This window comes from Lipophrys pholis, assembly GCF_963383615.2.
Source record: "Lipophrys pholis genome assembly, chromosome: 12".
NCBI classification, from domain to species: Eukaryota; Metazoa; Chordata; class Actinopteri; order Blenniiformes; family Blenniidae; genus Lipophrys; species Lipophrys pholis.
The window spans coordinates 10738268-10764576 of record NC_137641.1 but is presented as its reverse complement, the minus strand read 5'-3'; the positions used below and the strand labels follow the sequence as shown (position 1 = coordinate 10764576).

General features: G+C 41.5%; 1 protein-coding gene across 1 annotated transcript in view; it reads left to right on the top strand.

Annotated features, from left to right (window-relative positions):
• Positions 1-26309, top strand: part of cacna1bb (calcium channel, voltage-dependent, N type, alpha 1B subunit, b) — a gene marked incomplete at both ends in the record, with an annotated part of 227068 nt that overhangs the window by 102331 nt on the left and 98428 nt on the right. The window contains 3 exons of the mRNA XM_080476704.1: positions 17745-17848; positions 20477-20592; positions 22963-23052. Of these exons, the coding sequence (XP_080332830.1) occupies positions 17745-17848; positions 20477-20592; positions 22963-23052 (310 nt within the window). The remainder of the gene's footprint in view (positions 1-17744; positions 17849-20476; positions 20593-22962; positions 23053-26309) is intronic.

The window sequence follows — 26309 nt, the reverse complement described above, 5'->3', positions numbered from 1 at the left end:
CTGATGTAGCGGAGCGGAGCGCTGCTTGTCTGCCATGTTTTCCTTCAGCTGGAGGGTGTGGTGACAGCTGCGGTGCTTTCAGATGGGCCGTGGCGCTGGCTGTGACAGCATGAGCCTGCTGCTACAGGTCCCATTGTGCAGATCAAAAGCAAAGCGGAAGGTCCAGTTTGGATGAAGGATTTCAATGGGAAATGTTGTCATTTGAAAACAAATTCAATGTTAGCAGGATGAAAACTCAGTTCCTCTTCAGGAAACTCTGGTGGAGAGGATGTTTGATTACACACAACGTTAAAGCACAGTAGTGTGGTTTGTAATTAACATTTTACATGTTAATGTCTGGGTCATATTAAACCACCAAAATGTGTATTTGTGTTGTTCAGCTTTAGGAAAGGAGCACTGTTGGTAGATATACAATAAATATTATATTTATAAGATAAATTGGTCTAAAATAATCCAAAAAAAACAAGTAATTTCTGCAGCAGTGTGCTGGGGCCATTAAGTCATCTATTCACATATAGTATGGCGTGTTTCCAGACCTAAAGGCTAGCAGATGTAGAACCTTCTGCTCTGCTTTGCAATGCCATTTTATGAAGTAGATGGCAGTGTTTAGTCATCGTATTAGAATGACTAGTGATTGCTAAACATTGGATCAGTTGATAACATCACCATATTGCAATGGCTTGGTATTTCTATTGTGAGATTTAAGGTCTGGAAATTCACACAAATTCCTGATCTGCAGTTTTTTTATCAGACGTGTCGCAAACGAGCCTGTAATTTACTTATGTTGTCGCTTGATTCGTCTGTTTGTTCTTTTTTAAAAAAAAAAGTTTTCTCCTTTTTTTTTTTTAAATCACAACTTTAGAAGCTGTTGGAAAATTCAGAGTAAATTCAGTCCTTCACCGGGCTTATGTGGTTGTGCTTTCTTCTGTATTATCTAAATTCTGAGTATTTGAAGAAATGGCCAGTAAACCAAGCAAAATAATCAAATACAAACATTTTCTTTCTAAACCTTTTTACCCTTCGATCTTTCAGTTGATGTCTTGTTTTGGAAATATGACAGACTCTCTGATGCCTGTCAAAACTTTGGCCTACCCATCAACACCAAGAAGATGGAGGTAATGCATCAGCCATACCCTGCGCCCAACATCTACATCGACGGACAGCGACTGAACGCGGTGGAGAAGTTCACGTACCTGGGCAGCACCCTTTCTTGCACAGCTGTCATTGACGATGAAGTGAATGCCATACTTGCCAAAGCCAGTGCTGCCTTCGGCAGACTCAACAAGAATGTATGGGACAGAAGAGGCATCACTCTAGAGACCAAACTGAAGGTCTATAAGGCTGTAGTCCTCAACACACTGCTCTATGGCAGTGAATCCTGGACCGTATACAAACGCCATACCAGGAAGTTGAATCACTTCCACACCACCAGCCTCAAAAAAACTCCTCGGCATCAGGTGGCAAGACAGAATCCCAGACACAGAGGTGCTCACCCGTGCCAGCCTACCCAGCATCCACACAATCCTAATGCAGTCACAGCTGCGCTGGTAAGACCATGTAATGCACATACCAGATCATCGGCTCCCAAAGAAACTGATGTATGGCAAACGACCAACATGGCAAACGCTCCAGAGGAGGTCAAAAGAAGCGCTTTAAAGACACCCTTGAAGCTTCAACATCTACCCTACATCTTGGGAGAGCACAGCAGTTGACAGATCAAAATGGCGTCTTGTGGTTCAGAATGGTGCCAAATCCTGTGAAGCGAGCAGAACAGCTGCAGCAGAGCATCACAGGCAGATAAGGAAGAACTGCACAAACAGTTCTCCATCAGCTGCCTCAATTCCCTGTCCACACTGCACAAGAACCTTCAGAGCGCAGATTGGGCTCACCAGCCATCTGCATACCCACAGATGAACCAGTGAATTGATGGTCCTCGTCGTAGCGACGGACGGACGGACGGACGATTGTATCCACATACAGTGGCAGAAGAAAAAAAGCACTAGATGCAGTTAATCAAAGTCAGATTTTTAAATGTTTGGAAAGGGTCCACTCAGATTGTGCAACAATACCATTAAAACCTATAAACATATCTGTTTTATTTATCTTGCAATATGAGGAGTGTCATCAACCTATATGTTAAACCGCAAAACATTTTGGCATTTGATATCCAGCTGATGGAATCAGACTGGCGCCAGTGGTTTGCATTTCAACACCTTGCTCCATCTCGTCACTCCATTGTGACCGTCGCCCACACGGTGGATCTGAAGGTCCCGGTGAAAGAGTCAACGAGGCGACTTTGAGCACAGTTTCGTCGTATGTATTGTGGTAAACCTGATGTGCATTTGTTAAACCAATGAGTCCGTAAACTCTCTGATGTAAAGTGACTGCTACTCCGTTAATAGTCTGCCTGAGATGCATTTGAGGGATATTGTTACATCAGGAATAACTCGACTAGCCACAAAGTTAATATAGCACCAGTTAGGTGCGTTTCGACAGGCAGTAGTGAACAATAGTTAGCCTTCGTTAGCTTAGCTTAGCTTGGAAATACCCATTAGCATTTGAGCAAACAGACAAATGGTGAAACAAGCTGGGGTTTTAGAGGTTCACAGTATTGACAGAGTGGAGATGACAAAGGAGCTGACAGCACTTTTATTAACGTCTGGCTTCAACCAGTGGCCACAAGACACACAGGTGAAGCCAACTTCTGGTTTTAAGCAATCGCTTCAGAGTTTGCAGTGTGACGATTTTGTGTATAAAGGAAGCCACAATTACTCTTTACCCACAATCCAAACAATGGTGAGAACACAACAAATACCTTTAAGAAAAAGTTCCCAAGAATAAAGGTATAAGTATTGTCATAATACTAATAACCTTCAATATTAGCTAAGCGGCTTATTGTGGTTTGGTCGCAAGTTGTTACCGGCCGATGGGACCTGTTCACTGCTGTGTGACGGTGCAGATCTCTCAGCCTGACGAAGTAGTCCTTTAACTTTAAACACACAACTAAAATCTCACTGAAACAGACGGAGATGTAGCAGCATATGAAGTGCTCTGCACACACCGACACCAGATCGTTTACACAATATCATCATATGCAGGAAGATTTCAGCGATGAAGGCTGCAGGACAGACGAAATCGCAGTCATGTCATTTGGAAATGCTTTTTGTTTTTTTCCAAGATGCCCGACAACGTCAGCACAATCATGGGATTGAAAATAATGAGGCAGCTACTTTATAAAACAAAGTCTTATTGATGGCCTGAACATGAGAGGAAGAGCAAAACAAGAAGGTTTGATGCTTGCTTGCTATCCATCTTTACTGAAGTTGTTGCACTCACTGAGCGCAATGCCTCGGAGGGATAGAGTGTCGCCAAACAGAGTCAACGCTCCTTCCTGATGTTATAATCATGAGCCGAGCAGAGGAAAGGGGACGTCTCTGCAAATGAAGAGAGATTTCAGCTTATGCTAATGATGGTAATGTTGCCAGCTGCCGCAGAGCTTTGCTTTTGACTCCAGAAAAATATCCCCCTCCTATCGGCGTCGTCTTCGGCGGCTAAAACTGCACGGTGGATGCTTCCGACATGCACCTCAAGAACGCTGGAAGCCATATTACAACGGAAGACATTCAGAAAGGCTCTGACACTCGCTGAGGAAAACAATAGGCCTTAAAGTGGTTTCTCTTGAAATATCCTCCCTCCTCTTCATCACCTGACGCTCACCAGCACACACACACAAAAAAAACTGCCTTTAAGATGAAAACCGGATCTTAGCAAGATGAGAGATCAGTGAAGATGCGATCATACTCATTTTTAGAACTGTACTTTACTGTTTCATGTGTTCACTGCAAGTGGGTTAACATGCTTCGAGCCAACAACAGGAAATACTGTCCTTCATCTTTTTCACCCTCCGATCTCGTTTCAGATATTGTTGCTATCTTGTCAAACACATGCAGCATCTGATTCGCCCAGTCCATTTCATCATCAATCTGCCATTGCAATCTCCCTCTACTCTCAGTTCATTGAGATTAGGATTGATGGGAGGAATAAGTAAAGCCCTTGGTCAACCACTTAGGACCTATACCAACATTTGTATTTGTCTTCCTGTTGAGCCGGATGCGTGTGTGTGTCATAGATTTGTGGTTGCCAACCTTTCTTTTCCTGTTGCCCCTTGAGTTCATGTCTAAGAAAAACTGAAACGCCCGTCGGTTCTTTGATCTAAAACATGGCCGTGTAGCCCAGCTCTGCTGGACGAGGCCAACATCACCAATGCACTAATGTTTCCAAATTGAAAGGAAATAGTTGGAGAGGAGAGAGCCTCCACGGAGGACCCCAATACACAGCTAGTCTCAAACTTAATGCAATATTTATTAAATTGAGCTGCCAGAACAAGAATCTATGGGGATCCAATCCACAGGAATACGGCAGACGAACCAACAAAGCACTGGGGCCGTTTAATACACATAATGGGAGGCATAGCTGATGAGGCGCAGATGGAAACATTTGAGGGGTAATCAAAGTGGGAGCACACGAAAGATGAGGTAAGAGGAAGTGCACAAGCGCAAACACACCAGACCTACTGTTAAAGGGTAGTGGAGGGAGGAGGGGTGCACACATGGAAGGACTCACAAGACACAAAAAGACAAGAGGAGAGAAGAAAACGCAATAGAAACCCAGCATAGACTGGATTAGCATCATCATTGTGTTCTCCAGTAAAGTGGCGCTTACTATTTCACTAAACTCCTGTTTACTGCAGAAAAAGCGGCTTACTGATCCTCAATAGTCATTATCAATTGTATCTGTGATGCGTTACCGCTCATAAATAAACATTAGTTTGAATTTATACTCAGTCGCTGACTGCATGTTGGACGTTTTGCATAGAAAAAATGTTTGCGTTTACAAGACAGTGCTTTGATAACGATGTCCGTTTACATGGAAAATGATGTAGTTGGCATGTTCAGAGATCGGAGCCATTTTTAAAAAAGTTGTTTTCAGTTGCTGCGAGTGCCTATTTTATCTGTAACTGCTTCTTCTCCTCATTGGTTCAAAGATCTCTTATAGAGCATCGTCCTCTGACAGCCCTGTTGCAGCAACCTGACCATGATACGATAATGCGGCACAACAACAAGACAGGACTCAGTAACTAATAGAAGAAACCAGAAACTGGCACAACACCGGTGGTGAGGAAGAATGAGTAAAAGGTCAGCAACAAACCCATCTGAGGACATGTTTGCAGGGGTTGTTGTTGAAGCATGAACAAAGCTGCTGCTTCGCTCCCACACTGCACAAACTCACCGTGGTCTTGATTGTAGGAGGCGTGCTTGAGAAAAGGGCAAAATCAAAATAAGACTGAGCGTGTTTTTTTTTTTTGTTTCTTTAAGTTAGAAATGTTGAAATGGAAAAACCCAATTACATATTGGTGAAAAGTGAAACGTATGCGCTCAGTTCGCTGCACATTTCCAACAAATCAGTGTACAATTTGTAGAACTACAAGGCTGCCACGGTCCCACCGTTCCTCCTCCCCGTTAGCAGTAATACGACGCCGGTGATTCTCGCTGCGAACGCCGCTTCAGCTCGCAGCCAGTCGGTGGGGAAGTGACACTGTTGTGGCAGCAGCAGGATGTGTGGGAGGCTTCTCAGTGCTGATAATGTGGCAATCTTCATTTCATGGCTCGTGATTTTATTACCCCCCCCCCCCCCGTCTCTCCTGGCGACCCAGTGGCTGCCGTCGAATTAGAGGCGACCCTAATTACCTCTGCTGTGTCATGTTGGGAGTACTCGCTGAAAAATATGATACGTAATTACATTATGCCAAGAGATGAGCTGTTATTTTCTTTGTTTTGGCTGCGATTGGTTCAAAGGGGGTGGGACTTCCTGTTACAGGTGGGCGCTACGGGCCACCTTTTCTTTTCACTTAATTACAGCCGTATGAGTGATGGAGGAAGGGGTACTTTGCCCCTGTCATGGCGGCGTCTTGAGCTGCCAGGATGCTTGTCAGATTCTCATAAAGACAGTGCTACTCAGAGGTTCAGCTTTGGCTTTGTACCAGTTCCAGTTCGCTGCAGACGACTGGAAACTGGATTTTAAAGAGAACAATCGCAATTTAGAATGTGCGTTTCAGTCTACGCGCATGTTTGCTGTTTTCTTATTCATCTCAGAAACTCTGTTCTGCAGAAACACACATCCAGCCATTTTCCATGAAGAAGCATTGAAGCATAAATGCTCAGCACAATTTATTATTGATGACTTTTATTTTCCTACACCAGGTCTTCATTAACAGAATATAAATGATCTGAAATAGACTCAGCCTGCTGATTACTAATTATGAATAATATTTTCATGATGCTCAGCTTTTGGCATTGGCAGCAAAACTTCATAGAAAGCATAACTTAGGCATTGATACGTGACGACTGTCTCGTAGTCTATTTTAACTTTTCTCGCTCAGTACATAAGCGAATATAGGTTATTGTGCTGGTAGTAGTCAAGACTGTGTTCTTCTCTAAAACTCTGAGGGAGATGAAGATGCAACCATTTGATCAAGGGGTTTTCCAAGTGGAGACGCAAAACTTTCCTTGCCATTTGGGTGTGCGTTTACCATGGTTTTAGGCAGAAGTCGGAGTATAGGATGTCCGTTCAAAAAATATTGGTGTCCAAAATTTGGGGCCGGGATGGGGGGGTGGGGTCATTGTGACATGTAGATTTTGCTTCTTTAAAGTAATATATTTCCTTTTCTCCTGGACATTTTTGGTGATGCATCCAATAAACTGTCTAGCTTTGTTAAAAAAGTTATATTTTTTCTTTTAAGGTAATATCTTCTTTTTATTAGTGATGGTTTTCACTTGTACCTGTAACTGTAACTGTACTTGTACGTGTACCTGACTCCCCTCACTCCTACCTTCACTACATGTTCTTGTTTATGCCCCCTGTAGTTTCACACTGCTTCTATCTGCACCCCTAAACTGTGCACCTGTAAACATTGAACTCTCAAATAGTTTCAATTATCCTCTTATTAGTTTTTAATTGAATATTAGATGCTTATTTGTTATCTGCAGACCTCCTATAGCTCAGTCCCAAGACCTCAGAATGTCACAGTCACACATGAATTGGTGATGGAGCAAGCGTGATTGTCAATACTTATATTAAAATCAGCATTTTCACAGCAAAGAAAATTTTATTCTTCAATAAAAAACATTATTGATTTGCAGTTATCCAAACATGAGTCAACATTCTGGAAATGAAAAATTGGATCGATCATATAGGTCCATAGAATTAATCCCACCTCTGTGGATTTTGCAGATATAATTCCTCAGCATTTTGGAAAGAAAATTTGCCCAAATCCCTCCCCTCTGCCCCGGCATTTGGATGCACCAGCATGAGTCAGAGAATTATGAACCAATCAGAGGCCGCCTTTCAAAATCTATATACCAATTGACGGTTGCTCATTACTGGGCGTAATACAAACCGGAAGTCAGTCGCCAGTTGTTTACTCGAGCCCATAATTCGCTATATTTTGGCGAAAAAAGATTAAGCAAAATTAGATGGTGACAAGTAGTGATGGCCATTATACACATATTTTAGAGGCTTTGACCAACACGTCTGCCATTAGCCTTTTCCGAGAAATGACCGTCCAAATTGACGGCTGGACGGCTGGCTGCCTAAAACAATGCCGTTTACACAATAACGTTGCTCGGAGCCTCTGAAAACGTAACTTTTTGAAAACGGCTTTTGTATACAGCAGAAACGCTGCCACTATGCATGCAGACCGCGGCCGTAGCAAATAGTTCTTGTAGAGTCGATGGGCAGTAGCAACAATATTTGCTTCCAGAGTGTCATGACTCCCAGTCCATGTTGTTCTGGGACTTGTTTTATAGTTGCTAGTCACCGTAATAGCAATCAAACTTTGTCATCTGTTCATGCGACTGTCTGTGCACTCCTAATATGTTAGTAGTGTATTGTTCTCTGCATATGTTTGTGGTTTTATTACAAAAACAAACAACAGCACCTACTAGTGGCCCAACATCAAAACTACATCGTTTTCATGTAAGCGTAAAAGGACATCATTGTCAAAATGTTGCTGTGTAAATGCAAAACCTGTCTTGGGCCTTATTAGTCCACCAGAGAAAACCAGAGGACACCCCTGCATGCACAGGGAGAATTTGCAATCACCAAACAGAAAAAGGAGCCGCCTGACCTGATGTCAAACCAGTGATGATCTTATTGTGAGGCAATACCAACTACCAAGTTCACAGAAACTTAAGAATTATTGTCAAACGTAAAGCAAGACAGAGAATCACACTCAGTATGAGATGCTTATTTAACAACAGAGAGAAGAAACGTGCTTCTTTGGTATAAAAGCCAAACTTTCCCCAGCAGTATTCTTAACACACACGTTGTTCTTTGACTTTGTGACACAGCGGAGCTCACAGGTCTAATATGTGTTGTATAAGAAGGTGTTAATTTGGAGCTCAGACCAGTGCAGCGTCGGATTCCTGGAATTGCACTGTCATGCAGCGAGTGGGCAGACTCTCCAGGGGAATTTGTAGACGTCTTTTAAATCACTGCTCTTAGGTTGTACAAAGCCAGCCACTGAGGGGAAAGACCTGAAAATGTAGCGATCTCTGCAAAAGTCCACTCATTACAGGGTCCTTTAATGAGGAAAGAACTTTGTCCACATTCAAGTAGACGGCCTTTTGAACTGCTGTTTGATTAAATATGTCTAAAATTAGCCTGAAGCAATTTACTTCACTGGAAACAGGAAAGAAATATTTGACTCCTGGTGCCCTGATAAGGGCTGTTTAAGCCTTTGTTTTGATGTATTTGCCTTCTTTGTGGAGACCTCTTGCTCCCAGAGTCACCGGAGCTTTTGAGCACAGTCACTGTGGCTGCTCGTTGTAAGTTTCAGGGCTGTAAGGAGCTTGCGGAATGATTCAGAGTGGCTGTCTTCATTTTTGCAGGCTTTTCCTCGGAATTTGTGTGTGCATGTGTGTGTGTGTGTGTGTGTGTGTGTGTGTGTGTGTGCGTGTGTGCGATGGCAGCTCTCTAAGCCGAGAGTGGGAGTACACTGTCACCCCGCAACTGCATGATGCATGAGTCCAAATTTTGTGGCGAGCTTTTTCTTTTTCTCCGCCGATCATTCAGAGCAGTCAGCCGGCGATGACTCATGGGAAGAACAGAGGTGGAATAACGATACCAAATGAACTCGCATGAAAACATCAACCTCCGTGGATTCAAGTCATTACCCAGCGGTTCATTTTAGACATCAACACAATGTAAGCTGTGGCACCGATCCGCCAAGGAAAAGTAAGGCCCCGTTTACACATTTCAAGTGAAAGAGCATCATTTTTGCATTTTCAATTGACAAAACCTTTGCATTTCCAAAATGGCGTCCACAAGGAATGGCGGAAATGCTGTAGTTACCATTCCAGGTCTTGAGTTTGCGCCGTTGTTTGCTTTGGTTATGAAAACACACACACATACATACACACATACACACACACACACACACACACACACACACACACACACACACACACACACACACACACACACAGTCCATTTTTAACCACTGCACCATCGTGTAACCACATTCACCTAACCCTAACCCAACCATCCAGGCCGAAGTATCTTGTCGAAGTTCTGCAGTGTGGTCTGCAAACTGGTGTGATTGGTCAGAGTTTTCTTGTTTACGCCCACAGTTTCAGGGAAGTTGCATTACCCCTCCGTGTCCATGGAGATGGAATGAAAGCATTTTCCAAAAGTTTCATTTTTCATTTAAAGACGTTGTGTAAACAGAGTTGAAGAAACAAGGTCAGTAATCAAATGAATTTCATATCACGTCGTTTTTACATCTTTAACTTGTCTGCAGACAGTTTTGATGGGCGACTGAAGCAGGTACTATGTTCATTAACGAAAAATCAACTTTTTTATTGAAATTACAACTAAAATCAAGTCAAAATTTAGCTTGACCAGTTTTAGATTTTTTTTTGGGGGGGGGGGGATGCAGAAGCTGGTGATAGCTGATGACTTCAGTAATGTGACACTTGGTCGTCATAAAACTCTAAAGTGACAGGATAATACAAACTAATCGTTCAGGACAGCTGTTGACATCTGTTTGGGTTGATCAGTTAGTACAGTGGATCACTCTCCATTCTCAGGCCATGTTTACACGTACCCGGGTTATTGAAAAACTGTTATATTTCTCTGTGTTTCTCTGCATTTACACATAAACGCAGCTACGACTCACCACAAACGATAATTCCTGAAAACTCCGGCCACACTGGAGATCTGGATAAACTCTGCGTCTCTGTTTTCATCTAAATGGGGGCTATTTACATCACAATTTGTGACGTGGTGTTTTTTTCCAGGATTCCGATTGGCTATCATGGCTTCATGCTTCTTGCAACACTGCCCCCTACAGGTTTGGTATGCTCATAGCAGCTCTGAACCAGGTATATATGCGGGTACATATAAATGAAGATAATTTTTTTTTAAAGGTAGAGGGGGACATACGTGTAAACGTGACCTCAAGGTTAAAGGTTTGTGTGGCAGAGAGGTGATTAAGCCCCTGATGGGAAACAGGTGCGCTGCCTCACCTCTCTGCCCATAAAGGAGGAGCCGCCCGGACACTGGTGTGACAGGCAGGAGACACAGAGTGAAAAATCTGTGTGAGTTTTGGGTTGTTTAATTTAATAAAACAACAATGGTTTGGGGAACATCTGACTCTGTGGGTGAACCCGACGGTGGCAACCACAACTATTTAATCTCGTCCACATGATACGTGGAAGTGTCCTTGGGCAAGATAAGATGCAGCCAGTGGTGTGCTAACACCTTGCATGGCAGCTGTTTGAGGTGTGTGAATGGGTGAATGTTGATGTAACAATACACTGTATGATGGAGTTAATCTACACTAACATGTCATCTTATTTGGTTGCTTTGCTGAGCACTAAAAAACTAAAGTCAATCCATGTTTCATTGGTTAATTTTTTGATACAGAATTGATGCAGATATTTGTATATCATTGGAAGTAATAATGGACCAGAATCTTTAAATCATAAAGGGTTCCTAGACATGGGAACTTTGAGGTTGACATGGACTAATTTTGGTCGATCAGAAAGTGTGTTAAAACGTGAGCTTGGTCCCTGCCAGCGACTGAATCTCTGCTTTGGTTTGTCAACAATCAATCGTCCCATTAGAGAAACCGATGGTGTTTTCTCAGACTTTCGTACGCTTGCTTTTCTGTTTTGCTTGTTCTTTTGAATCAGTTTCAAGAGGGATTTTTTGAGGTTTTTCTAAGTTTACCTGAACAACTTTGTTTGCTAAATTCGAATGATGAAGATCTAAATAATGAAATAGGGTATCTTTATGAGTCCTGTTGCCATGCTTCCTTTAAATCATTTGCATTAATAAGACTTTTCCATGTATCTCCCATAACTAGATGTTCCTCTAATATTTGTTTTCATCACATTATACTAAAACAACATATGGTGTAATTAGGAGGGCCTTGCTAAAGGCAACATAGTACATAGTTCAGCAGTTTTGTAATGAACTAAATGAGTGTAGCCCGTGGCTTTGGTTTGCCATATGTCCTGTATTTATTATCATGCACATGCAGTTTAGTTTTAGCTTTGCATAGCCCATACACACTGATCAGCTTATGCATAAAAATGACTCGTCCAGCACAAAAAGGGGTCCTTTTTTGTGATAATGTTGCTCAGAGCCACTGAAAACACATTGTTTTGCAAACAGCTTCTGAGGTGGAACTTTTTGAAAACCCTTAGAATCAGTCATTTAAACGCAAAACCTTTCTGAAATGATGCGTTCCACTTGAAACACTGTCGTGTTAACGGGGCCTCGGAAGTGTTCCCGAGTCCATCCTTTTAACCTTTTATCACTCTGTAAGGTAAATATTTGAAAGTCAATGTGCGGTACGATTTTTGTTCGAGAAACGTGACCTTCTGAGGCCTCAGCCTCTCTGGGAAGCGCTTCGTAGACGTGCTCATCTCACTGAGCTGCTGTTAAATAATGAAATGTTACTGCAGGTGTTTGTTGTTCGTTACAAACTACAAACTGTCAGTCTCTCTCAGAAAGGGCTTGTTTTTCTCAAGTAAAAAAAACTAAATGATTTTGTTCCAGATCTTTCCAAATGGGGGTTAAACATTCCAAGCATTCTTTAAAAACCACAGCGCGTCTGTGAGGGATTGGTGAAATTGTAAAGAAGATTTAGATTCATTTAATTGAGGATACACACTTTCTGGCAGAATATCACGAGTCTTATCAGTTTATCATTCGACCTGTTCTAAATTGAGACAAAATCTCAGCCCAAATATATAAATTAGATGGAGATTGAAGCACAGATGTGCAGCCGGAGGCTGTTTGTTATATAGAATACTGAATCACACCTTCCATCCTGATGCCACATATGATAAACTGAAGTGATGGATGTCCTTCCATGATGCCCTGTGGTCATACAACAGGTCTTCTCTTTTCTCCTTTCATTTATTTTCAGTTTTTTTGCAGTATTTTATTTCCTGCATGAAATAAATGCTGCTTATCAACATCCTTGGTTGTTTTCTTATATTTTTGTGGTAATTAAACACAGAATCCAGCAGTTAGTGGGCCAATTCAGTATATTATGATCCAATCAAGCAAGATTTCCTTTAACTTTGTTAATTAGTCGTGTCTACGTATGGATGCAGGTCCTCTTAGTAACAATATTCATCTGGCGAGAGAAAAAAATTATGGAAAAGTGCAAGAGGCATATATTGAAAATCAATGTGTAGAAATAACTCAGTTATCATTTTGCCATCTCCTTTGTTTTGGGAGACTATTCAAAAATAATTCCATAAGCTGTGCGTTTTCTTTTCTCTTTTTAAACAGAGTCTCCTGAATATCTCCTCACACTGTGCGCATAGTTGCTTGTTCAGCTCTTTAAACTGGGGGAAAACCCTGCTTCCTGTCAGCTTCCAGCACCGAGGCTGTGCCGCGTTTCAGGTTCTCAAAACATTTACTTAAGCGTAACTCAACTCAGTGCATCTGTCCGAGCTGCCAGCTGAAGAAATCAACAAACGCTGAGAGAAGAAGACTGCATGTATCCTAATTTTCCTGAAAAATCTGAGCTTGGAAACAGCTGAAAACAATGTGCAAAGTATTAATTATACATATAGGTCAAGCAGAAGAGCTACAGAAGTTTGGCTTCTTCCAAGAAAACCAGAATATATCTAGTTCATTAGTACAAAAATGCCAGTTAACTTTATCTTGCTGGTTGTTCATCTCTTAAAAACCAGCCACAAACCAGCTCTTTGTGGGGGAAAAAGATGTTTTATTTGTTGCTGCAGCCTCAATATAAAGATGAAGAATTAGGAGCTGTGCTGTAAAGTATCAACATCAGTTTTGAACACGGCCAAATGCACTTAAACCCTCCGTGTCATTCTAACATATCTATTATGTCATTAGCTCAAATGTCTCATTTAATGCACTCATATCTCTGTCCAGAAAGAGAAAAGCGTTTTGGGGAAAATGTCCAGTGATTAACTTCAGGTTCACTGAACTGAATTTAATTGAGATGTAGAGGAGATGAAAGCACGTTGATGTAACTTTTGTACTGAGAAGGCTTAACGGAGGTGGAGAGAGAGCGGGGCGGTGGAGAATCAGCCAAAGACGTGAAGATTGAGAGAGACGAGACGGTGATGAAATGCTGGAAACATAGGAGAAATGTTGCCAAGCGAAACAGCAAAGCCGATGTCAGCTGTTTCTCCTGGCTGTCGGCGGCCGCCCCTCCCGACAGCCGAGGGGCGAGCGGAGCGAAGGTGTACGCCGCTGTGCACTTGTGCGCGTTCGTCTCACTTTCTCGGGTGCATAATATGGATCTCCAGCCTGCTGATTCAGCCGCCCAGAACCTCCCATCACAGTTACAGCCAACGTGTGGCAGCAACTCTGCAAAATGTCGCTACAGCTTCTCACAGCCCCTCAGTCCATAGGTATGCCCCCCCCCCCCCCCCCCCCCCCCCCCATGTACCTCCTTTTGGAAACATTGCTCTGTAAATGTGAACCTTTCCTGAAATGAAAATGCGAAAACAATGCAAAACAATTCACTAGAAACTTTGTCACGTAAAAGAGGCCTTGCTCTTGGGTTCTTTATAAACTGGTTGACTTCAGGTCAGCCAAACCCTCAGACCTCCATTGGGATTTCGAGTATCTCCCAAGAAGGTAACAAACCACAGACTGGGAACTGGTGGATGCAATTGAAGTGATGAACTTACACTCTCACGCACAGAAATGGACTACTGTCTGCTCCTGATATCGCCGTGTTTAGTTCCTACTCACCTGCGAAACTCTATTGTAAGGGAACTCATGTTGTGAAGAAGATACTGCAGACTTTGTCCAAAATGGCAGGGTGTTGTTCTAGTAACAGATTCCTGCCTGTAGTTTTGCTTCGGCAGTCGCAGCAGGCTGTAATGTTCAGGTGTCCGCAGTCTGTGGTGGGTGGTGTACTCCAGTCCACATTGCTGGAAGCTGGCCAGTGAAAAGCAATGTGTGTGTGTGAGCCTGTGTTCATGTACTAAAAACTGTTTATACTGAAGGACGAACTCGTCACACCTCTTTATGTGGAAATAATTTGTTTGAAATGAATGTTTCTGTTTAGCGGTGATAGAGGACGCTGAGCTACGTCAGTTGTATTTTGGAAAAGTCACTCAGATGGTACAAAGACATTTTTAAATTACTTTTTTTTTTCTTCAATTGCAAAGTTTGCATTTTTTTAATGAGGCAAGTTGTCAAAAGTTATTCCTTAGCCCCCAGAAAATACATTTCTTTTCACCAATAGAAAAGAAATCAGGAAGACTGACTCTGAGTCATTAGTATCTGTAATTACTGAATTCCCTGACATAGGTTGTATTTAGGGACACACTGATACCAGCATAGGGTATGTCGGCAGCAGGTAGTCGAGAGACGACGAGCAATGCTCGCGGTTACGCCGAGTTAGCCTCATGGCACTCATTTGTAAATGCTACATGCTAAAGAGTTCCAGGGCTCACACACCAGCGGTGCTACATGCCACACATGATTAAAGTGTGACTGATACACTCACAAATAGCGAGCTGGAGCGTGTGGCGGGACGCAGCGAGCTCGCTCTACAGTCTACAGTACCTATAGAGCAGTGTGTAGATAGATGCTAGGCGGTACTCTATGCGTACTTGGAGGTGTGTGTCGCATCGACGCAGAGGAGGTCCATTGCAACGCATAACCGTCACGCATCGTTTCCCTATGGAGTATGAATTAGGATTAATAGCATTTAATCAGTACTCGTGTCAGTACTCGGTATCGGCAGGTAGCTAAAAGTTAGTTTTCTCATATTTGTACTCGTACTGAGGAATGCGATACGATTTTTACAATTCCGATTCGTGCTAACATAGCCGCTGCTGCCGGGTTGAGATTCACTCCAGACTGGAGCGAAAAGGTGACATTCATTTCAAGTTATCGCTGCTATGTGCGCAAATGTTTCTGGGTGTTGGTTGTATTTTTCTCCCTTTGATGAAATATCCACTTTGCCAGTAGCCCTGTTGTCATCCTTTCTCGTGAAATGAGACCAAACTTTTCTAGCGTTTGTGCCACTTGGCCGCCAAGTTTCCCGATGGCTGCGTGCGTGGTGACGTCATTCGTGACCACTGGAACCGACAAGGGAATCGTTTACAAAATTTGCAAACGATAAGGAGTTGAAGCACTCCTGCTTGTACTCGTTCTTGAAGAAAATAGTATCACTGCATCCTTAGTTATATTACTTTTTAAAAAGGGGAAATTTGATGCCAAATGACAAGATGCATCTAATATTAGGTATTCCTTCTGAAAGAGCACATTACATCCTCATATTTTAATTCTTCATAAACATTGAAAATGTCTCTGAAGGCCCATATACAGGTACTTCTCAAAAAATTAGCATATTGTGATAAAGTTCATTATTTTCCATAATGTAATGATAAAAATTAGACTTTCATATATTTTAGATTCATTACACACAACTGAAGTAGTTCAAGCCTTTTATTGATTTAATATAGATGATTTTGGCAAAAAAGTAAAGAAAAACCAAAAATCCCCATCTCAAAAAATTAGCATATTTCATCTGACCAATAAAAGAAAAGTGTTTTTAATACAAAAAAAAGTCAACCTTCAAATAATTATGTTCAGTTATGCATTCAATACTTGGTCGGGAATCCTTTTGCAGAAATGACTGCTTCAATGCGGCGTGGCATGGAGTCAATCAGCCGGTGGCACTGCTCAGGTGTTATGGAGGCCCAGGATGCTTTGATAGCGGCCTTAAGCTCATCCACAGTGTTGGGTCTGGTGTCTCTCAACTTCCTCTTCACAATATCCCACATATTCTCAATGGGGTTCAGGTCAGGAGAGTTGGCGGGCCAATCGAGCACAGTAATACCATGGTCAGTAAACCATTTGCCAGTGGTTTTGGCACTGTGAGCAGGTGCCAGGTCATGCTGAAAAAGGAAATCTTCATCTCCATAAAGCTTTTCAGCAGATGGAAGCATGAAGTGCTCCACAATCTCCTGATAGCTAGCTGCATTGACCCTGCCCTTGATAAAACAAAGTGGACCAACACCAGCAGCTGACATGGCACCCCAGACCATCACTGACTGTGGGTACTTGACACTGGACTTCAGGCATTTTGGCATGTCCTTCTCCCCAGTCTTCCTCCAGACTCTGGAACCTTTATTTCCAAATGACATGCAAAATTTGCTTTCATCCGAAAAAAGTACGTTGGACCACTGAGCAACAGTCCAGTGCTGCTTCTCTGTAGCCCAGGTCAGGCGCTTCTGCCGCAGTTTCTTGTTCAAAAGTGGCTTGACCTGGGGAATGCGGCACCTGTAGCCCATTTCCTGCACGTGCCTGTGCACGGTGGCTCTGGATGTTTCCACTCCAGACTCAGTCCACTGCTTCCGCAGGTCCCCCAAGGTCTGGAATCGGTCCTTCTCCACAATCTTCCTCAGGGTCCGGTCACCTCTACTGGTTGTGCAGCGTTTTCTGCCACACTTTTCTCTTCCCACAGACTTCCCACTGAGGTGCCTTGATACAGCACTCTGGGAACAGCCTATTCGCTCAGAAATTTCTTTTTGTGTCTTACCCTCTTGCTTGAGGGTGTCAATGATGGCCTTCTGGACAGCAGTCAGGTCGGCAGTCTTACCCATGATTGCGGTTTTGAGTAATGAAACAGCTGGGAGGTTTTAAAAGCCTCAGGAATCTTTTGCAGGTGTTTAGAGTTAATTCGTTGATTCAAGGGTGGGTGTGGTGCTCCAGATGATTAGGTTAATATCTCATTTAGAGTACCTTTTCATGATATGCTAATTTTTTGAGATGGGGATTTTTGGTTTTTCTTTACTTTTTTGCCAAAATCATCTATATTAAATCAATAAAAGGCTTGAACTACTTCAGTTGTGTGTAATGAATCTAACATATATGAAAGTCTAATTTTTATCATTACATTATGGAAAATAATGAACTTTATCACAATATGCTAATTTTTTGAGAAGTACCTGTACACTTATTATGATCTAATTAAAAGCGTAGATATAGACTGTGCCTCTTGCATTGCCATGCAGAGTGATTAATTATATCTTGGTGTGTGTGTGTGTGTGTGTGTGTGTGTGTGTGTGTGTGTGTGTGTGTGTGTGTGTGTGTGTGTGTGTGTGTGTGTGTGTGTGTCTGTGTGTGTCTTTGTGTGTCTTTGTGTGTCTTTGTGTGTGTAGACCAATGATGTAGTGGGAAACACCTGGAACTGGCTCTACTTCATCCCCCTCATCATCATCGGCTCGTTCTTCATGCTCAACCTGGTGCTCGGTGTCCTGTCGGGGTAAGTCACTCTGGATGATGAATGCAACCGCCGCTAATCACACTGCTAATGTAGCATTTTTTTACGCTCACTTAAGATTTGACTTCGATCATAAAAAAAAGCTTAAGATGAAAGTTTTTTGCAGCTGGTTTACATTTCTCTTTCTACTTCCCGGAAGCTTTCCCTTGCAGTGCATGAAAACCTTGTTTACTGTACAACAAACAATAAACACAGCTTGTTCTGGGTTAATGAGGGGATGGTTAAAATGGGGCCTCCTTTAAAAAAAAAACAAAAAAAAAAAACATTTCAGTAGAGAACCTCTAAAGAAGGAGAAGCTCAGAGCATTTCGGACAGGGATTCAAACTACCCTGAATGTGCGTTTTCCTTCCTTTAGCAGCTCCCAGCTTGTATGAGCTCCCAGTTTCATGATCCTATCCTGCCACTTTATTAGCTATAGGAGACAATAAAGCCGAAGGGAAATTGTTGAATTGAGTACGACTTGCGCAAATTGAAAGATTATTAACCTCCCCCCCCCCCCCCCGTATCATTGAGTGCTTCCACTTTTTCATGTGTGCGTCTCATTGTTTATCCCGCTGTGCCGTGAAAAGGCTGCCCTCAGCGGCTTTAATCATCCCCGTCCTCTGTGCTCCGGTTCTTCATATCTCATTGTGTCCGCGGCCACAAAGAGCCTCGTCTCACCTGCTGTGATTCACCGGATGAAAGCAGACACACGATCCTCAGTCTGCAGGGAAGCCCTCTCCTGAGGGAGGAGCGATCAGACGCAAAGTAGTCCTAAAAATAAAAGGGGTTTTCTCTGTGTGGTTCCCCCTTGATTGAATCAGAGCAAACACCTGCACATCGTGATGATGAACGGTTTTACCGTTTAGTATTTGTTCAGGCCGCGTTTACGCAACGTTTCTAGGAGGAAACGTTTCTCGTGTCTGTTGCCATGACAACTGCGCTTAGAGACACTGAAAATGCAACTTTTTGAAAAAGCTCTCAGGGTGAAACTTTTGTAAACGTTTTCTGAAACAAAAAAGCAGAAAAAGAAAAGAAACCTCTCCTATTTGTCTTATAACTTTCATTGGCAGTCTTCGTTCGGTGTTAGTTAAAGGTGGATGGCGTCATAGCTTCTACTGTGAGGATACAGATCAGCCAGCTCGTCATTAAGTTAATATACATTTGGAAAGTTTGTTTATTTTCCTTTGAAGTGGCACATTTGAAGGAAACGTGCATGATCAGCCAAGCTCACTATTTGGGCTGAGCCCATGAAAATGTCTCCTCCGCCATTAAGTTCTGGGTCTCACTTCTTTATATCCCCAAGTCCTCCTCAAACAATGAAAATCTCATTAGAAAAATGAGGGAAAAAGTTACTTTATAACTGCTAAACTGCCGTTAATGTTTGTTATTATGGCATCTTGCAAGGTCATCCCAGTTTAGACTCCCATGGGACAGTTTTTGGGCCGAGGTGTCTTGAGCTTGTGGTCCAACTGCAATAACGAGGTAAAGTTTGCTCCAACATTTTTGACTGATCTGGATGTGGATCCGGACTGAACTCGATAGGGCAAGTACAAATGGGCAGCTTGTGTGTGTGACCATTTAAAAGGAGAAAAAAAAAACCCCTTGTTCACGGTGCAAGATTTATTACCAAATAGCTGTGTATATAACTGAAATAATTCAGAACAATCACATTTTCCTCACATTTTGTATGTAGTTTACTGCACACGGATTGAGTTGTTCTGAATGTTGTTGGCCCAGCTTAAAGGTCAGTGTCAGCTCTCATAACTCCCACTGTCATGAGGCAGTCGGGGTTTCTTCTACATCTCAGTTGGCTCATTGACCACTGGCCAACCACATGCACTGTATTCATGTTGGTAAAAAACATTTGCATGCTGATTCGGGTTTGCTTCAAAGTTGCAATAAGTCATATTTTTGTTTAAAGCCTTCAAAAAGATATCTCCTTTTCCGCTGTAATACCATTTTTAGCCGATCCAGGATCCAACCTAACATCAGTCTGACACCTTGTTTACATGACTAGATTTTGAAAAAGAATGTCTGTTTAGATGGAAACGGCAGAATCACTAAGAACGATGCAGTTTTCATGTTGGGCCACTTGTAAATGTTGTTGTATGTTTTTGTAATGAGACGACACACAATCAGAGAACAATACGATATAAAGATTAACAATGGGAGTACATTGATATTCGTATGGACAGTTGGATTGTTATTACGGTGACTCAACTATAAAACTACCAAGTCCCAGGAGAGTATGGACTGGGAGTCATGACACTCTGAAGGCAAACATTGTTGATATTGTCCGTCTACTGAGCATGTGCAGAAGAAACGGGGCCTGAGCCAAAGGTAGTTGGTAGTCAAGGCTTTACTAACATCAGTAAGAGGTGTGGAGTTTCTCTCTTCTCTTTCAGTCTGAAGTTCTGCACTCGTATAACTTCTCTTCTCTGTCTGTCTGTCTAATCTGTCACAATTCTCCGATGACGCTCGAGCCTGAGATTCAGCGTTTCCTGCTTGTTGCCGTGAATGTAGAATAAAGTCTCTCCACATGCGAGACAGAAGAATCAAACAAGTCATGTGACGTCACGCTAACGTAGGCTTTTCTTTGTTGTCGTTGTCGTTGTTTTGTCTGGACAGAGAATTCGCCAAAGAGCGAGAGCGCGTGGAGAAGAGGCAGGAGTTCTTGAAGCTGCGCCGACAGCAGCAGATCGAGAGGGAGCTCACTGGGTACCTGGAGTGGATCTGCAAAGCGGGTGGGACAACGTCGTCGCTCGTCTCAGAATGTGAAACTCCCATATTAACACTGAGTGTTGTTAAGCTTTGTTTTTGGTGATTTGCAGGCTTGTTAGAGCCCGATATGTAACAAAGACCCAAAATGTAACAACGACCCCAATTGTTATAAAATATAATGTAATAAAACCCGAAATGTAATAACTGGTCTATAATGTAACAAGATGCTGAGCCCAAAACGTAAACACTTTTTAATATTATAATTTTTCCCCAAATAGTGGAATAATTTTATTACATTATAACATGTGTTAATAATTTATGGTTTGGACTTGAACTTGAACGGTTTCAATTTGAATAACACTGAAAGAATGACTTCTAAACGTTTGGACTATTTCTTTATATGTATATCTATATACAGTTTATGGTATTTATGGAGGAATACTGTTGCCAAAGTCCTTTATCGTCTTCTGTTCTTTATATCTGTAATCTGTTTCTCCAATCATCAGTACAAAATTATGTATAATCATTAAACACATTAAGGTCACATTTAAATTCTTGTTCAGTCTTTTTACATTATCAACCAGTTATTACATCTCAGGATTGATTACATTACATTTTATAACAATGTGGGTCATTGTGACATATCGGGCTCTAACAAGCCTCCCACACACACAGTGAGAGTTTTGGCTGTCACAGACGAGATATTGGAGAATCGTTAGTGAAATCTGTGGCTGCGGCTCTAACCGGTCACACATCGTGCAAGGTTGATGGACGGCCGCGGCTCAGACCCGCGCTGATCAGTGTTTCATCAACACGTCTTTTTTCCCTCTTCCTTTTTTGGGGGGGGATTCTTCTCCAAACTCCAAATGCTGCAACGGCGAGAGTTCCGTCCATGTTTCGGACCTTTCTTTTTCCTGAATGGATGGCGCACGCTAATGACGTAATCACGTGGCGTCAGCTCTGATTCAGCTCACATTCCCCTCATACAGTCTGCAGGCACGATCACTCACATTCATCTCGTACAGCGTGGGAGGCCGTGACTACTAAGATTGTTAATGGCAGTTTTTTTGGGGGTTAGGCTGTACTTTTTTAGTTTCAGACTGTGTTTCGTCTCGTTTCAGATTATCTTTATGTTATAGGGTTTTTTTCTTTCCAGTTTCTTTTTTTTTTTTTTTGTCTTTGTTAATATCAAAAACTGCCTTTGTTAGTTTATTGCTGTCTTAGTTGCCTTAGTTGTGTTCATTAGTTTGAATTGTTTGTTTTTCATTTCATTGGCCGTTTCAGACCTTGTATCTTTTAAGTTTATCTTTCTGACTCTCTCTTCTAGTTTTACTGTGTCTTTGCAAATATGACATATATGTGTCACTGTCAGACTGTCTGTGTCAGTTTCAGACTGTGTTTTCTAGTTGTAGACTGTCTTTGCGAGAGTCAAGCTGTCTGGTTTAGTTTCAGATTGTCTTTGCTAATTTTAGCTCATGTGTTTGTTACTTTAAGACTTTGTCCTTTCTAGTTATGTGCCCTTGTCAGTTTCAGACGGTCTTGTCTAGCACTCAAACTGCTTTTTTAATTTAACACTGACATTTGTATAATGTCAGACCATATCCTTGAAAGTTTTAAGCTGTGTTATGGTTAATTTTTTATTATCATTATTATTTTTATTATTATTATTATTAGTAGTAGTAGTAGTAGTAGAAGTAGTAGTAGTAGTAGTAGTAATGTCTATGCTGTATTTGTTTGTTTTAGACTTCCTTGTCTCGTTTCAGACTTCTTTGTCTTTGTGAGTGAGACATTTGCGACTGTCAAGCTTGCTTGTTATAAGCTTTGTATTTTTTGTTGCAGGCAGTGTCCTTGTTATGTTCAGACCTGTCTTTGTTCATTTATGACTGTGTTTTGTCTAGTTTTATACTTTGTCTTTGTTAGTTTCACACTGTCTTGACTTGTCTAGTTTTAAGCTGTCTTTGTAGTTATTAATTGGAGATATTTTTGGTGTCAGGCTGTGTTGCTGTTCATTTAAGAATGTGTATTTGTTAGTTTAAGATGTTTTCTTGGTCTGTCCATTGTAAAACTGCCTCTTTGCAAATTTAAGATATATTTGCCACTGTCAAGCTGGGTCTGTCCAGACTGTCCTCTCTAGTTTCAGACAGTGTTTTGTCTAGTTTCATACTCTTAGTTAGATTCAGACCATCTTTTCTTATTCCCCTGACTTTCTTTTGCTGGTTTCAGACATTTTTTTATTTTTCAGTTTTATACTTTCATGTCTAGTTTCACACACTCTGTTAGTTTTCTTCTTTTCTTCTTTTTCTTATTCCTCCAACTTTCCTAGTTTCAGAACGTCTTTGTTTCCACAGTATGAGAAATTGATGCTGTCTCTTCGTTGCTTCTTTCTGCTGCAGAGGAGGTGTTGCTGGAGGAGGAGGATGAGATCGCAGAGGAGAAATCCCCGCTGGATGGTGCCTGGTACAAGAGGAAACAAAACCTTCCAGGTGAAAACTGAGTATCTGCTGCTTGGTGTGCCACGGGAAGCCGTTGGTAAAGCGGGCACAGAGAGTGCTACGCCTCAGTGCTTCGATTTAAAGAGGACCTTATGCAGAGTGTCATGGCGCTACGTATTAATCAATCGAAAACCATCCGCCATGATTGTGATGGCTCCCTTTTCCCCTCTGTGGACACGCAGACCCGACCCATCCCACAGGAATTCCTTTTCTGAGAGAAAAGCCGAAATTTTTTGAAAAAAACCAACAAGATGTCTGGCAGCCTTTTGGTGCCGACAGGCTTCCAGGAACTCGATGCACTTGCCAGAAAACAGTCTGGCGTGGAGCACTGCAAACTTGTCATTTTTTGCAGTTTAGATAAAGTGCAGATTCAACCTGACAAGACACTCCAGACACGAATTAATGAGCTCCCGAGGTGCTGGAAGGCGAATCCCTCTGCCTCCTCAGAAACACAGACTGAACTGCTCCTTTAAATCAGACTTATTCTCTCTTTTAACGCTTCCTGTGTTCAGAGTTTCCACTTGGAACGTTCATGTAAAGGAGGATCTGTTATTGTGCGCCGGCTCTTAATTCCGGGGTCTAAAAGTTGCATTCTGACCTCGGATTTTACTACAATAGTACAAACTATAGTGCACACACTGAAAAAAGTTTATTTATTGATATATTTTTATTTATTTGTGAGGGACATGTCTGAAGCCGACACAACAAAACACTGAGACCCGGGCTGAGATATCGGTGATGCTGCCATGAAAGACAGGCAAACTAGCATTAGCGTCAAAGCCATGCTGTCTGGGTGAGTTGGTAAAAAGACCCATAATGCAACAGCTACTGGAGATGATTTTTAGACATTTTACTGTATTTTGCAACAGAAGCTTTATGTTGAGATTGGAGTCATTTTCCATAGTAATTGTTTGGTTTTGCAAAAAAAAAGAAAAATAGACATCTTCATCACATATAACCTCTGCCACAACAAAGAAACACTTCAAATTAAAGGTTATTGTTGCACTAATCTACTGGCCCGGCCCACTCAAAATGGAATTTGGCTGAATGTGACCCCTGAACAGAAATGTGTTTGACAACCCTGCCATAGAGGATATCACTTTATAATTGTAGGATAAGAAAAAAAAACAACAACAACAAATTAATTTATTTCAAAAACCTTAATGTGGAGTATGAAATGTGTAATACAAGGTTGAGTCTTCTTGTACTTAAGCCTCACAACTATGCTCCATAATCACAATCAATCCATATGCAATCAATCATATAATCAGCACTTCTGATTCTGGGTTTTTAATGAGGGTCTCCTCTCTGTACTCTTGAACTTCCTGCTCAGAGTGCACTTCATCGCTCCCTTTCTCTGTCTCTTCCTCTCATCTTGCCTAAGGTCTGGTGTAAAGGGTTAATTAGTATGATAAACAGTCACAGTCTGATTGGATTTGTTATAGTAAATTCACACGTCCACGCCGAGGATGCCAGTGAAGCGGCGGCGGTGCCAGAGGTCTTATTTTATCAATCCGTGACAAATGGAGGATTGAAACGTTTGAGAAAAACCACTCCGATGTCGTTAGAGCGGAAAATATGTATTTGGCCGTCGTCAGAATGAATGGCAGGTAAGAGCAGCGGAGTAAAGTGCCAATCACTGTCACCCTCGTCTGTAGAGGTGATTTTAAGAGGCTTAGTTCTAAAACGAGCCTGTTAATGGTTTTTGAAACTGAGAATATTTCAGACAAAGAAATCAAATTGGTATTTGTAAAAAAAAAAACTTCAAATCAACACTTTGAATCTTACCAATCCTGACATGTCTAAAGTAATAGTATGTTGTTACTGCAATGATTTTTACCCGAATATTTTCTCCTGTGCGTCTAAAACAGGAAGAAAATAAAAAAAATCGGAGGGTGTCAAACCCATTTGAATTCATTTTTCCACATTCAGTCCAATTCCACCTAGAGTGGTCTTGACCGGTAAAATAGTACCATAATAACCTTTTATTTGAAACTTTTATGTTTTTCTTTGTTGCGGCGCAGAGTATACATGATGGAAATGTCCATATTTTCACAAAAAACAAACAATTACTGTGGAAAATGACTATAATCTCAACACTAAGCCAATTTGGATGAAATCTACTGACATAAAATAAAGTGAAATGTAAAAAAACTTCTATAGCTGTTACATTATGGGTATTTTTTACAAACTCACTCTGACATCATGGCTTTGAGGCAAGCTTTTTTCTTTGTTTTTTCTTCTTTTTTTTCTACTTTTACTTTTTCTCTTTTTGAGGATTTGAGGCGAGTTGGATGGCGATGAGGTAGCGGTATCGCAGTATGTCAGAAATGCGATACCGACATAACAGACGCGTGACTCGTTTAGTAGTGGCTCCTTCTACTATTCACAGTTTCACATGAAATAAATCTAAAACCTTTTATATGATCATCGCTGAAGTCATGAAAAATGGAAAACTCTCTATAAGACTTTTTGAGGTAACAAAAGTAAAAAAAAAAGGTAATTACACACTTATCTGCTATATATTTATATGATTTGCAACAATATCTAAATCTGAAATCGCAAGGTTTGGATAGCAGGTTAAAATGTCTCATTGACACATTTAATAAGCAAATAAGCAAAGACATGTTAATATACACAAGTTTTAAAGCAGAACTGTCGTGCTTTGTCTTTATCCTTCGACCTTCTTTATTTTTATCCACCTAGAGGTGCCGAGCCAAGTTGACTGTGGCTGAAAACTGCATCATAGAGACACTCTCACACAATCAAGTTTAATCGTCTACACACACTCTAAAAATAATTTGAAAAGAAATGAAGCCACCAAATAGGGTCATAGCGTATCCAGCGTGAACCTCACATGAAAGATTACAGGAAAGATGCTTTGCACTCGATAAATCAACCGAGGGTAAATAAAAATGAAGAGAGTAAATTTTGAGGTGGACACACTAAGACAACGATAACGTTTCCAAGTGAACACTATAATATTCCATCACATTTTGGGAGTCCGTTTACACGACAGTGAAAATACAAGTAAGGAAATTTGTGTATTCCTTGTAAGTAATGCTATTATTTTATTGGTCTGACACAATTAAAATAAATATAAAAAAAATTTAAAGTGAAAACGCAAAACGTTTTGCGTCTGTTTACACGACAACAGTGCGGTACACACCCTTTTGAAAACGCGTCCCGAGGTGAAACTCTTTGAAAACGCTCTGCGTTTGTGGAAACAGCAGAACACAGAACACTGA